This window comes from Lygodium microphyllum, chromosome 12 (assembly GCF_053477565.2).
Source record: "Lygodium microphyllum isolate KBCC chromosome 12, Lygodium_microphyllum_v1.1.10, whole genome shotgun sequence".
Taxonomy (NCBI): Eukaryota; Viridiplantae; Streptophyta; class Polypodiopsida; order Schizaeales; family Lygodiaceae; genus Lygodium; species Lygodium microphyllum.
In genome coordinates, this window is record NC_141146.1 from 76,307,562 (window position 1) to 76,320,590 (window position 13,029).

Below are 13,029 nucleotides of genomic sequence, written 5' to 3' on the forward strand. Positions count from 1 at the left end.
AGCTTTGCAACATGAGAACTTGGACGCAACGATCAATTTAAGAGAGGAAGCTCTTTTATTGTTCACATTGGAGACCCGGGTGTGACTTGGCTCTAAGATGCACAAGAACGGACTCTAAGGAGTTTTACCCAAAAATGATGCATTTTTGTTTCGGGTTTATTCATCAACGTGTAGAAGAGTTTCTCACCACGAAGCTTTCATTTCATGATAAAATAGAAATATGGTCAACTCCCCCCTAGCGCCCCCCTTCTTCTTCTTCTTCTTCTTCACATCTTCTTCTATTCTAATAGGCCCGTGTACTTTTTGCTCCCTTTTCATCACCATCCATCATCAGCATCTTCTTCCTCCTCTTCTTCTTTCTATCTTTCCTCTTCTTCATCTCCATCTTCATCTTTCTCATCATCATCTTCTCCTTCTTCTTCTATCTGAGCCTGCAGGGACCATATTGTTGTTTTGTTGTTGCAGCAGGGCAAAATCTCTCTTTTCCCCAAAGAACCTGGAATCATTCGTTACAAGTCATTGTCTCCCTCCACCCTCTCTCCTCCTCCTCCTGCAACCCTCTTCTCCCCTTCGTCTTCCTCTCATCCTTCCTCTCTCCCTTCACCCTTAGTAGTCCTTCCTAGATTATCTTATATACCACCTATCAGCCATTGCTTTCTTCTCACCTTTCTCCATTTTATAATCTCATTTTGTACAGAATTTGCCCAAACCCACTTCTTCCCTTCCACCTTTTCCTTCAACAACTCCCCCCCCCCTCTTTCTCTTACCCAACCCCCCCCCCCCCCCCCGCCCCCCCACAACACCCGCCTCCTGTGTCCTCCTTCCTTTTTCTCAACATTCCTATTCTTTTTTGGCCCCTTTCATTACACCTTTCTGACCTCAGTCCATTGCCCCTGTAAAACCTCCTCTATTGGGAACTGCAGCCTACATGTAGAGTCAATTTGACATCACATGTTTGCTTTGCTTAAGTTAAACTAAGGGGGGAAGCTGTCTTCTTCTCCTTTTGGGATGTGTGAGCTTACTCTGTGTGTGGGCGAGTGATTATCTTATAAGCTTCTTTTTTCCTCCCCTCCCGCCTCCTATTTGGCATAATTAAATCAAGACAACATCATGCAGGCCAGTGGTCAATATGGGGAAGTGCCCCAGTTCTTGGGTAGGGTTCAAGCCCACCATCATATGTTCAATCTCTCTCATGAGATGGGCAGTCTGTCTTCTTCTTCCACAACAAGCCATGCCCATAATGCTCACCCTCACATTCAACAACAGCAGCAACAACAACAGCAGCAGCAGCAACAACAGCAAGAAATACAGACCAGCCACCCTCACCTCAATCTCCTTTCTCAATCAGCCCCTCATAATCACCATCACTTCAGCAATCAGCCGCAGACTGGGGGATTCAATCCACAGATTACTAAGCACTCAGAAGGGTCCCCTAATCCCAATTCCCTGCAATCCCAACAGGCACCTGCAGCTTCAGTGCAGCCTCAGCAGCAGCAGCAGCAGCAGCAGCATGTCAATGCATCATCATCAGTCCAGCTGCACCATCATATGCCCATCTTGACCACCAATTCATCCCCTCAAACAATATCCTCTCCTCCCACCCACAAGAACCCCGCTCCTCCTCCTGTCAATCCCAATCCCAAACCTAATCCTGGCCTTAATCCCAATGCTAATCTCTCCTCTAATCCCAATTCTGGACAGGTAGGTCCTTCTGCTAACAATTCTGTGCCTGTTCAAGCAGCTGCTGCCACCCGAGAAGAGTCTTTTGATGGGGATGAGGGTGAGGAAGGCGACAAAGGAGGTTTTGGAGGAGGAGGAAGCCGGTGGCCTCGGCAAGAAGCCCTCGCTTTGTTGAAAATAAGGTCGGATATGGATGCTGTGTTCAGAGATTCGAGCCTTAAAGGCCCCCTGTGGGAAGAAGTATCAAGGTAAGAAAGAAAAGGGAACACACACTTACCCCCAACACACACACACACACACCCACTCATCCACTCACTCACTCACTCACTCACTCAAACACACTCACATACGGATCTCTTCATTCAAGTCAATCTATGCCAAAACATCTCACAACTACAAACTCATTCACCGACCATCATATCACCTTGCAGCTCAATCCAGACCTTGCTTGAATCAGAACAAAGCATCAATTCAGCAAATCTGGATTAATAGATTCTGGATTAGCTAGATTCACCATTTAATGATGTTATATCATCATTTTGACAAACCCATCGAGCATTTGCCGTTTCTGCTTCTTGCATTTTTTCGCATTTTGATCGAGAATTGAGACTGTCAGCAGTTGACTGTTGAAACATGTAGTTGACTTTCCACATGGACGGTCTTTCATGGGATAATTCTCGGATCACCTGGTTATAATGTAAAGAAAACTTATCTGTTATTAATACCAAGATTAGTTACAAAGCCTCCAATTGACTGCAATCAAATCATGGTGAATCCTGTAAGTTTTGCGTAACCGACTGCAAAAGCCGTCTGATAATTTAAGACAAATTGAACTGACTTTTAGGTTAGGCTTGTGATATTCCCCTATAACAGAGTTCTTAATTCATGTACAACTATCTCATATGCTTGACATTGAAGGTAATTTTATTCCTATTTCGTCCCCGTTTAATACATTCACATTCCAAAATCTTGTAGATTACTCTTGTTAAATTTGCAATAAGTTGTAACATTCTTTCTCTTGTACAAGGTCAGTCTCACTTATTCGGATTCCGATCAATATTAAGGAATCATAACGTCCAAGGTTAAACCTTCCTATAAAATCTTGTTCATTAGGTTGATACTCTGAGAAATCCATGCTAAAGGGTTGGTGTGGTTTGCATTGCGCTTGTGGTTGCATCAATCGTTTTTGAGATTGATATCGAAATGAAGCTTGATACTGCGATGGGTTTTCTCATGATACTAATATACGTTCCAAAATTGGAAAGTTATGCTTTCTTATGGTACTTTGAAATCATGCTAATATGTTATTAGAGAGGCTTCTTGTTTTGATCCTACTTTTGTTGATCTGGATCTGCAGGAAGCTGGCTGACATGGGTTATCACAGGAGTGCAAAGAAGTGCAAGGAAAAGTTTGAGAATGTGCACAAATACTACAAGAGGACAAAGGATGGCAAGGCCGGAAGGCAGGATGGAAAAAGCTACAGGTTCTTCTCTCAGCTCGAGGCCCTTTATGGAAAAGCTGCTGGTGGGGAGCACAGCAGCAACATCAATGTCCCCAAAGACATCAACAGGAACCCCTCCAATGGAATTTTGCCTCAGCAAGCTTCTGATCATATGCAGTACTATAGCCATGGTGATCAAAACAATGCTGGCTTCAAAATTGGCAGCGCCGCTGCACCACCTGCGGCTGTCCCAGCTCGGCCTTTAACGGAGGCATTACCTGCTGCCGCCATGGGGCCTGCAAGTGGTGGAGTGCTCCATAAGGCAGATTCTGACCATAGCACTAGTGGTCTCAACCTGTCTAGTGATGATGATACCTCAGATGATAATGAGGGTGTGAATGCTGCGGCAGGAGATCAGGGCACAGCAGCTGCTGTGTCTGCAGTACAAAGCCGGAAGCGTAAGCGGAAATCCGCGCCCACCCCATCGAAGAAGTACCTCCTGTTCTTCGAGAATGTGATGAAGAGGGTCCTGCAGAAGCAGGAACAAATGCAGCAGAAGTTTTTGGAAGCTCTTGAGAGGAGAGACAATGATAGAATGATCAGAGAAGAGGCATGGAAGAGGCAAGAGATGGCCCGGTTGAGCAGGGAGCATGACTTGAGGGCACAAGAGAGAGCTCTTTCTGCCACTAGAGATGCAGCCCTTGTTGCTTTCTTGCAGAAGATCACAGGTCAAGCATTGCAGTTGCCCCAGACAACCATACAAGCCCAACCCACATCCATTTCTCCAATTCATGACCTGAAGGAAGATTACCATCATGACAAAGAATTCTATGACCCCAATAGCAAAAGATGGCCAAAACCTGAAGTTTTGTTCCTGATCAAGCTCAGGACTACACTTGATAGGAAATTTCATGAACCTGGGTCTAAGTCCCAATTATGGGAGGAGATATCAGCAGCTATGGCAGCACAAGGATACAATAGGTCAGCAAAGAGGTGTAAGGAGAAGTGGGAGAACATAAACAAATACTTCAAGAAAGCCAAAGAGAGCAACAAGAAGCGGCCTGAGAATGCAAAGACGTGCCCGTATTATCATCATTTGGATACTTTGTACAAGGAAGGGGTATTGGGGGGCTCCTACACTAAGCAGTTGTTGTTAGAGAAGGGTGAAGAACAGTCTGAGAACTTGAATGATGAAGCTCCTAACACAAGAGAGAGCACTAGTGGACAAGCCCAAGAAGGGGCTTCTGAAATGCTGGCAGCCGTGCCTGCTGGAGAGAGTCAAGGGGCTGGTGCAGTGAACAGTAGCTCTGATACCCCCAACAATGTAGAAAGTGCAGTGCCATTTTTCATGAGCTCTGATGCCAACACAAATGCCAAGAAAGTGGTCACTAATCCCTTGGAAAGTAGTCCCCAAGTGCACCAGCAAGCCTCTGATTCTACATGTCATGTGAAGCCTCCCAATGCTTGTAGTAACAACCCAATGGCTTATACATTGGAACGTGTAAATTCTGCCAAAAGCTCGATCTCTGGTGCTACCACAAAAGCTATTCCAACAGAACAGCCTCAGCAAAAGGTCTCACAAATGGGGAGTATGATGCAGTAGGTTGATACTGCTGCATACATGTTGAATCTCAGGTAGTTGGTTTATTACTTTTGGGTGGCTACTTCAGATCTAATATGGGTCTGCTGAGTGGAGTTGGTTATTGTCACAGTTGGCCTTCATTGAGGGGCTTTAAGGGTCTGACTGTCCAATCATTAGTGTTTCTAATATTCCCAGGCGATGGATTTAGAGAGTGGGCCTGTATTGGGCGGTTAGAGTTAATGGCAGAATTGAACTGATGCAGTTGGCCAGATACAGAGTTGCAGTGGTAGCCATCTTTATCAAGAGCAAGCAGCATCATCTTCATGAAGATAATGCCCATCACAGGGAATCACAACTGGGTGTAGACTTATATATACCCATATGCAATACCGGGTATGTACAAGTCTCTCAAACTATGAGATACTTGCATGCACATCGTCAAAATGGACCTTGGTGTCAGACGGATGACGGGAGTCTATCACAATGCTATGCAGGCTCTGGGCACCATGATGCTGGATATATTCCGAATCGAATTTGTATAATAAAGCCGGCTTGTCTGGGATGTACTTGTAATACTGTAGGGTATAGAATAGTGGGCTGTATTGGATTAATTATTTGATTGTTTAGTTATATTGCAAGCTCTATTGATTGTAGGATGATGCCCCAGTTATGATAGAAACCTAGGCTACATGATCATGCATTGATATATTCAGTTCACTGCAAGATGGATGTAATAATATTCGCAATGTTTGAGAGGTGGCTGCAGTGTATGCTGTGTACGGGGATGGCCATGTACATATTGTGGCTCATTATAAGAGCCTGTGTAATAAGACCATATGATTGAATGAAGGCTATGCCCACTGCAGTCAATTTAATTTGTATGCTCTTCTGTACACAGAGTTGGTGGAGTAGTTTGCGTAAGATCAGTGAGTATATATATATATATATATATATATATTCTCTTGCATATACTAATCACTACAGCACATTCATGTAACAGACACATGCATACGTGTATATCAGATGGGGACATTGGGTTGGTTCTGACTGTAGGCAACAACAAGCGTTTTAGTATAAACTAACCAAAGCCATATAAACTGTCTTGGGTATTCACTGAGACAGTATCATATGTAAGCTTTCATTCCACTTCCGATACGATGTATACAAGAGTGTGTCTGTACTGGCAGGTACGTGGAGATCTACGCTTTTGTTCCTGCAACAAGTGTTATATATTTCATGCATTGTAAGTGAGGCAGATCTAGCAATACATAACTTAACGAAACTTCTATGAAGCAGCTCAAAGAGCTCATTGATGGATGGGACTACCATGGAAGGACTGAGCCTTTTTACAGTCTTCTCAATCACTCAGAGCTTTTATTTAATTAGTAGTCACTAGTGACATTAATGTAAATATCCTTAACCCCCCTTCTCCCCACCCAAACCAAAATCACAACACGTAGCTCCCATGGAAGTGGCATGATTCAACCTCAAGGAGAGGCTAGTACTCCTTGAAGGTGACCGAAGCATGGATACTGCTGAATGAATCTCAGGACTGCATGGACAGTGAATAGATCTAAAGTCCTTGAGGTCACTTGCATGCAGCTACTCTAGTGATAGGCCATTTGTTATATCAACCTAACCATGCAATATTCAAACTTAACCGAGCTGCACCTGTTTGAGGCTTGGTTGATCGATCCTCTGTGTGTGTGTGTTGCTTTGCTAAATATGCAGGAATCCAGGATACATGATGTGTATGTATTGGTTGCATGCATGCAATGTACAGCTCCTTCCAGCTCATGTGTGATATACACGTGTGAAGTGACACACCCAAACGTCGAGAGAGAGAAAGGGGGCGCGGGGGGGGGGGGCCTAGATGGAGAGACAATGCATGAGGCAGCATGACTTGGCTGTTTGCCCATATGGTGCACATGTATGGCTAGGACCGATGGGATCCGCTGCATGCAGAGGGACAATAACGTGCGTTGGCCCCCGGGGGGGGCTCACATGCAATATTAATGCAGGCAGCTTTACACACGACTTCATCCTACGTTGTTTTCTTTTCTTTCATCTTCTTTTCTGTGTCTTAACGGAAAAGGCCAAAAAGCCTTTGCACACTCGCAGTATAAAGTGGATTTGTCTTTATTCTTCTCAACCACAAGCAAAGTAAGTCACTATGATTATTGTTGTTGTTGTTGTTGGTATTATTTATTGCAGCTTCCTGCCAATCATTCGCACAGTAAAACCGCCCGGTAAAAGCCCTCTACATGTCAATAAAAACCACGATAATCATTGTAATTTGGTTATAATAATAGCAACGCTGAAAAATGAGACTCTCTGTCTCTGGAATTCTGCTCTGCTCGGGTTAAAAAAAGAACTGTAAAACTCATGACGATGATAATACCAGTTATTATATGAAGTTCCGGCTCCCGAGCTCTCATGTTTTGCTTGCGCCATGCTCGGCTCGTAACGACCTTCGACAAGCTTTTGCCAACCTACCCACTATCGCATGTTCTTATTATTATTTTAAAGAGAAATGATAATAGTAATCGACGCTGATTTTTAAGGTTTTTTTTTCTCTCTCTCTCTCTCTCTCACAGCCAGTGGCCACACAGCTTCTTCAATGCAGAATCCACATCTAAATTTGTGACCAACTCTATCTTCTCCTCACTCGCCACTCCCACGTGTACACTTTGCCAAGCTGTAACCTGTAAAGTATCCTCTCTCTCTCTCTCTCTCTCTCTCTCTCTCTCTCTCATATATTTCCTATTTACTATTAGAGGTTTCCTCACCTCTTCATTTTAATTTTGGAGGTAAAATTCAAAATTTAAAGGTGGGATTCCTGTTGACATGCTCAAATCTATAGAGTTGCATAAGTCAACATGGTAGAAGTTCAAGGTCGAGTGTTAATGCATTTTAGCACAAAATAATGAACTGCTAGCATTCAAGATGAGATTTGAACCAATTATCAATGTACGCTAAAAAATGAGGGTATTGCTAACTAGCCATAGTCTTGCCTATCTAGCAAAATTACACTAGTATAGATGGGATTTTCCATGTATTGTCTCTGCTATAATTGAGCTATGGCTTGTTTTGTATCTTCTTCTCACTCCTTTTTTAGGTTTGGGACTAGATAACAATAGCTTGTACACAACCATCAAGCCAACCTACACAATGGACATGTGTGTGTCTAGGCTACATCTACGTATTGTTTCAAGCACTACTTTGTAACTTCTATGTCCCATGACCTTAATTCAAAAGAGAGCTCTCTTTCCCAATCCATGAATGATCTACAAAGAGCCATGATCTTAGACATTATCTACAATGAGAAAACTTTTCAATGTGTTGAGCATACCCATATTCTCCCTTGAGCCACTTAAAGGTTATCAACAACTCTTCCTTGGATATTCTCTACATATGATCAAGTAGCTTCGATTAAACATGTTCCTACCAACTTTTAAATGTGAGCACAAACTGAGAGTTATATAAGAATGTGCAAATAATCAAAACTAAGAAAAGAAGAGCATGGACACTAACAAAAAGAAAGACTACATGAACATAGTAACTCAAAATATATGGACAATACAATCCATGATGAAGTACAAGATGCATAGTACAATAGCAATAGGGTATCAGCACAATGATGACTAGTGCCTCTAATCTCCCTCTCTCCAAGGATGTAAGATGATGTGATGATACAAGAATGAGGGGAGGATAATACATGGAAGCCTCAGGATGCATCATAAGACAATTGGAGAGACCTGAAATGAGTTTCCCAAATGTCTCTCTAACTGCCCAAGTAATGACTAAACACTATGCCCAGAACCCATGATGCATACTAAACTAGCATCCTCTCTCCAATCATGGGTAATTAACATAATATACAATGATGGTAGGCATATAAGTCTCTATGAACCCCACCATATCCCATACCACAACAAAAGGTTTACCACAATCCTATAACTTCATAATTGTTGAGATGATAAGCTCAACATGTGTAGACATTGATGATCAGTTGCCTAGGTAGATGGGCCTTTATATGTACTCTTAGCACTCGATGGTCATTATGACTCTAACCTGACCATTGACTCATTACGTGTTCTATTTGGTTAGTTACATCTACCTACATCTAACATAGTTATTGCCCTAATCGATTGGTGAGTTAATTATGCACTATTTGACTTAGTAGGCCACTTTCCTTAATCTTGTATCTTATCTACACTTTGTGTACATTGTACAGTAAGTAGTAGAAGAAAAAAAAACTAGCTACAAAATATTGTGGCATCCATTTCTCTTCTCGTATTTTTTAGTGAGCCTCCTTGTATGTATTGTGTATGTTCGATATAGTAGTTCAAGCAACTTTCCCCACCACATGATTTTGGGAATGGTATAAGAGCTTCACCATTGATAGAGGTTGGTTTTGGAGACTAATGTGAAGGAGCATAGTGCTATAGAATCTGAGATACACACTCGACTTTCTTATATACTTAAAATATATATGGCGAATATTATGTTGGTACAGAGGGAGAATAGATAAGAGAAAATAAAGATGTAGAGAGAGAGGTAGAGAAATTGGCAACACACTAGGGACTAGAAGATGGGCCAATCCCCCCCCTTGTGGAGTTATATTATTGACAAGGAGCAAGCTCCTCTGTTAGACATAAGCCAGTTCTTACTTGTAGATCTTGGAAACAAGATCACGATTCCTTGCATGGTATACAACCGGCTAACACTTGCACAACTTAGAAGTTGGCACCTTTTGATCCTTCTTGAGTCTCCTTCTCTCCTACACAATATGTGTAGGGCTCTCCTCTTGGCGCTTGATTTCAGCAGAGCTTTCGCAACACTTGCACCTTCTCTTCTCCTCTTGGAACTTGATTTCAGTAGAGCGTAGCACTTGCACCTTCTCTTCTCCTCTTGGAACTTGATTTCAGTAAAGCTTCCGCAGCACTTGATTTCAGCAGGGCTTCTGCAGCACTTGTACCTTCTCTTCTCCTCTTGGATACATGCAAAGTGATGCTTCCTTCACCTCTCCCTTACACCCAAGGAGAGCCTCCTCTTTTATAGGCTTTCAAGAGCTTCTCTTCTTGGAGAGAGAGTTGAGTTGATCTTCATGCAAGATGTGGTTGCTCCACTCTGCAGCACTAATTTCGAGATATCTCTTTGTGCGTTGTTTGGATGAAAAAACGTCCAGCACGAAAGTTGTAGATCTCGTTGTTTCTGATAATCCAGGCGGCCCGTTTTTAAATATCATTTTTCTGTTGCGAGATATTTTAAAAATGGATTTTCCAAAAAATAGCTTTTTAAACTGTACTCTTAACTTGTGGTCCATGCAACCACCTTGAGTCATAGATAAGGAGAGTTCATTAGATTGCCTTGGGCCTCAATCGAGAAAATCACTTCTCTCCTCACTTCCAGAGGATCACATCTCTTGTCTTTCTTAGTGAGAGAATTCCCTCTCATTAGGAAAAAAATGAACTCACAAATGGGCCCTTAAAATAATATAGTTTAAGATGTGGGCCTTTTGGATTGTCCAATAGGAAGGCTAGATGTTGACATCCATGGAGGGTGAATCTTCTCTCTCCAAATCTTGGGTTTTCTATTAAAAAAAGGGGCAGTGGGGGATTAAAAAAAGGGAGAATGAATAGTACACAAAATTTGAATTTCTCTTACCTCGTATTTCCCTCCCTTTTTTTGGAGATTTTTCAATTTCGGTTTTTTTCCTTCTTACGAAATCAGTTTGACCTAAAAGTTGAGCAACATACCACTTTCCAACATACCACTTTCCCTCTCTTCTCTATACTCGTGAATTTTCGTCTCCATTGAAGCTCCCTGCTGAGAGTAATTAGGGTTTTGAGCATTCTACTTACCTTTGTACTTTCTTCTCCACGCAGCTCCAGATTTTGGGCAAAACATAGGTGCCTATCTTTCTTTGCATTTTCTCTTGTTTGCTATTTTTTCAATGGGGTTTGATATCGTTTCTTACTGTTATTGTTGTTTTATTGCAGAGGTTGTTTGGGGCAGGAGACATAGATGCTTATCTCTCTCTCCTTTCTTTCCCCCCTCTCTCTATGTGTTGTTTCTCTTTTATGTTGTGTTTTCAATAGAATTTGATGTTAGTTCTAATTGTTGTTTTCTTGCAGAGTTTATTTGGAGAAAGAGGCAAATGTGTTAATCTCTCTCTCTCTCTGTTTGGTTTTTTTTTTGCTGATATCTTTTCCATATAACATAATGTTAGTTCTAACCCTTGTTGTTGTTTTATTGCAGATATCATTTTGGGTGACATTGTATAAGTGCTTATTTCTCTCTCCCTCTCTCTTTTTCTCTCTATGTTTCCTCTTTTCTACTATTTTTTCAGTATATCTTCATTTAAATACTTACTCTTGCAAAATTGTCTTTTGTAGAGATCAATTTGGGCAAGATTGGATAGGTGCTCATTTCTTTCTCTCTCCCACGTACTCACACACTCTCTCTTTCTTCCTCTCTGCATTATCCATTTTCTACTATCTTTACAATAGGGTTTGATGCTAGCTCTAACTTAAGGATCGATTGTTGTTGCAGCACTTAACACAAGGTAGAGCAGCAGAGATTCTGTAGCTCAATTTACAGGTAAATCTGCCATATTTTGTGGTGCCAAAATTTATTCATTTAATTAGTAACTTTTATGTTTGACGGGATTGATGTTTTTCTATGTCCATCATTTGCAATGAGTTTTGATTAGCAATGATTCAATCTTATCTTCAATAGATCAGCTTATAGGTAAATTGGCCCTGTTTTGTATTGCTTCTATTCATGCAGTTATCTAGATATTTTTTGCTAAAAGGGATTCATGCAAGTATTTTTGTTAAAAGGGATTCGTGCATGTGTTTTTTTGTATATGCAGGTATTGTACAAGGTTTAAGTGAAGCATATAATTCTTGATCGACTATTGTGATGTGGTGAGTGATTCCTTTGTGTTGAATGATATAGATCTGCTGGAAGTTAATGGTTCAAAAATCATTTGCTTTATTGGTCCTATGTGTCCATTCGGATCTCCATGCCAATTGGCAATGATCCATGAAACTCTTGTATCATATCATCCATATAATACACAATGTGTTGAGTCTTAGAATATCTCAGGTATCAATCCAATGTGCCTATTAAGATTTGCATGCCATGTGGCTGCTATCCTTGTAACAACTACTCTATAATATCCACATTTCATATAATGTTTTGAGTCAAATCAGACTCCTCTTCATTATAATAAAAAATATTTTGGTGAAATTGTCTGAGTATTCTTGTGCTATTCTTTTCATTATATTTCATGTAAATGGTATGATTAAAGTGATGCCTTGAAATTAAATCTATACTTTGTGTTGATGCATATATCCACATGCGTTTTAATATCGATGTTTATGTCTATTTACAAAAGTGTAAACATCTCTTAATGCCATGTTGATTTGTATGGCATATTGGTGATTATTGGACATAATTAAAATGCTTATTATTTAGGGGTTAATACATACTTCTTTACATCTAATGCGTAGGTTATAATGCCTCAGAGAAGAACAAGCATTCTCTCTATAGAAGTACGTAACAGAAAAGATGAAGAAGGGAATTGAATCACTGATATGTATCATTGCTCGTCTTGGGTACATACTCGTCCAAGTATGAAGGGAGTTTTCAGGGTAAAAGCATCTGCAATTGCAGATGTATCAAAGCACTGGAAGGGTAAAATTTTAGCTCTCAGACAAAGGAATGTTGATTCTCACCTTGTAACAACATAGGCGTTTGTACAACATGTATTCATGCAAAAACAAATACATATTGCGCCCACTATGCCCTTTCAACGAAACATTGCAAACAATAAGTATTTGCAGCTCATTGAGAATGAGAAATTTCATGATATCTATGTAACAACTAGTCTTGTATTTACAGATGTATACCCTTTGGATTGCTATGAGTGGCAAAATGTTGAGAGTTTCACTGGTTTATTTAAGTGTTACCACCTCGAAATTGGTAGATTGCTCTTTGAGGGGCGTACAACTAAGCAGCTCGCAAAGGACCTTGTTTTTTTCTATGACTCCAAGTACATATTGCCCAAGGAGAGTCGAGAATATGGAACCCTTGAGTCTATGCACATATCTAATCTCAATAGCATAGAATGGCCATTGTGTAGTAGCGACATTTTGCACATGCGTAGCACAAAAATTTCAGCTGACATATTGAATTCTATGAAGCCAAGCACCAGCTCAAAGAATGTACATCTAAGCTGGTTCATACTGATTGCAATTTTTACACACATATTCAAGGAATGTTTTAGCATTTGAGACGTACCAAAAGCACGTAC

At 41.0% G+C, this 13,029-nt stretch overlaps 1 protein-coding gene across 1 annotated transcript; it reads left to right on the plus strand.

Annotated features, from left to right (window-relative positions):
* Positions 1-356: 356 nt before the first annotated feature.
* Positions 357-5,552, plus strand: LOC148027929 (trihelix transcription factor GTL1-like). The gene is made up of 2 exons (XM_087689629.1): positions 357-1,928; positions 3,038-5,552. Exons 1-2 carry the CDS (start codon positions 1,111-1,113, stop codon positions 4,722-4,724), a joined length of 2,505 nt encoding a protein of 834 aa, XP_087545755.1. The 5' UTR covers positions 357-1,110; the 3' UTR covers positions 4,725-5,552.
* The last annotated feature ends 7,477 nt before the right edge of the window (positions 5,553-13,029 follow it).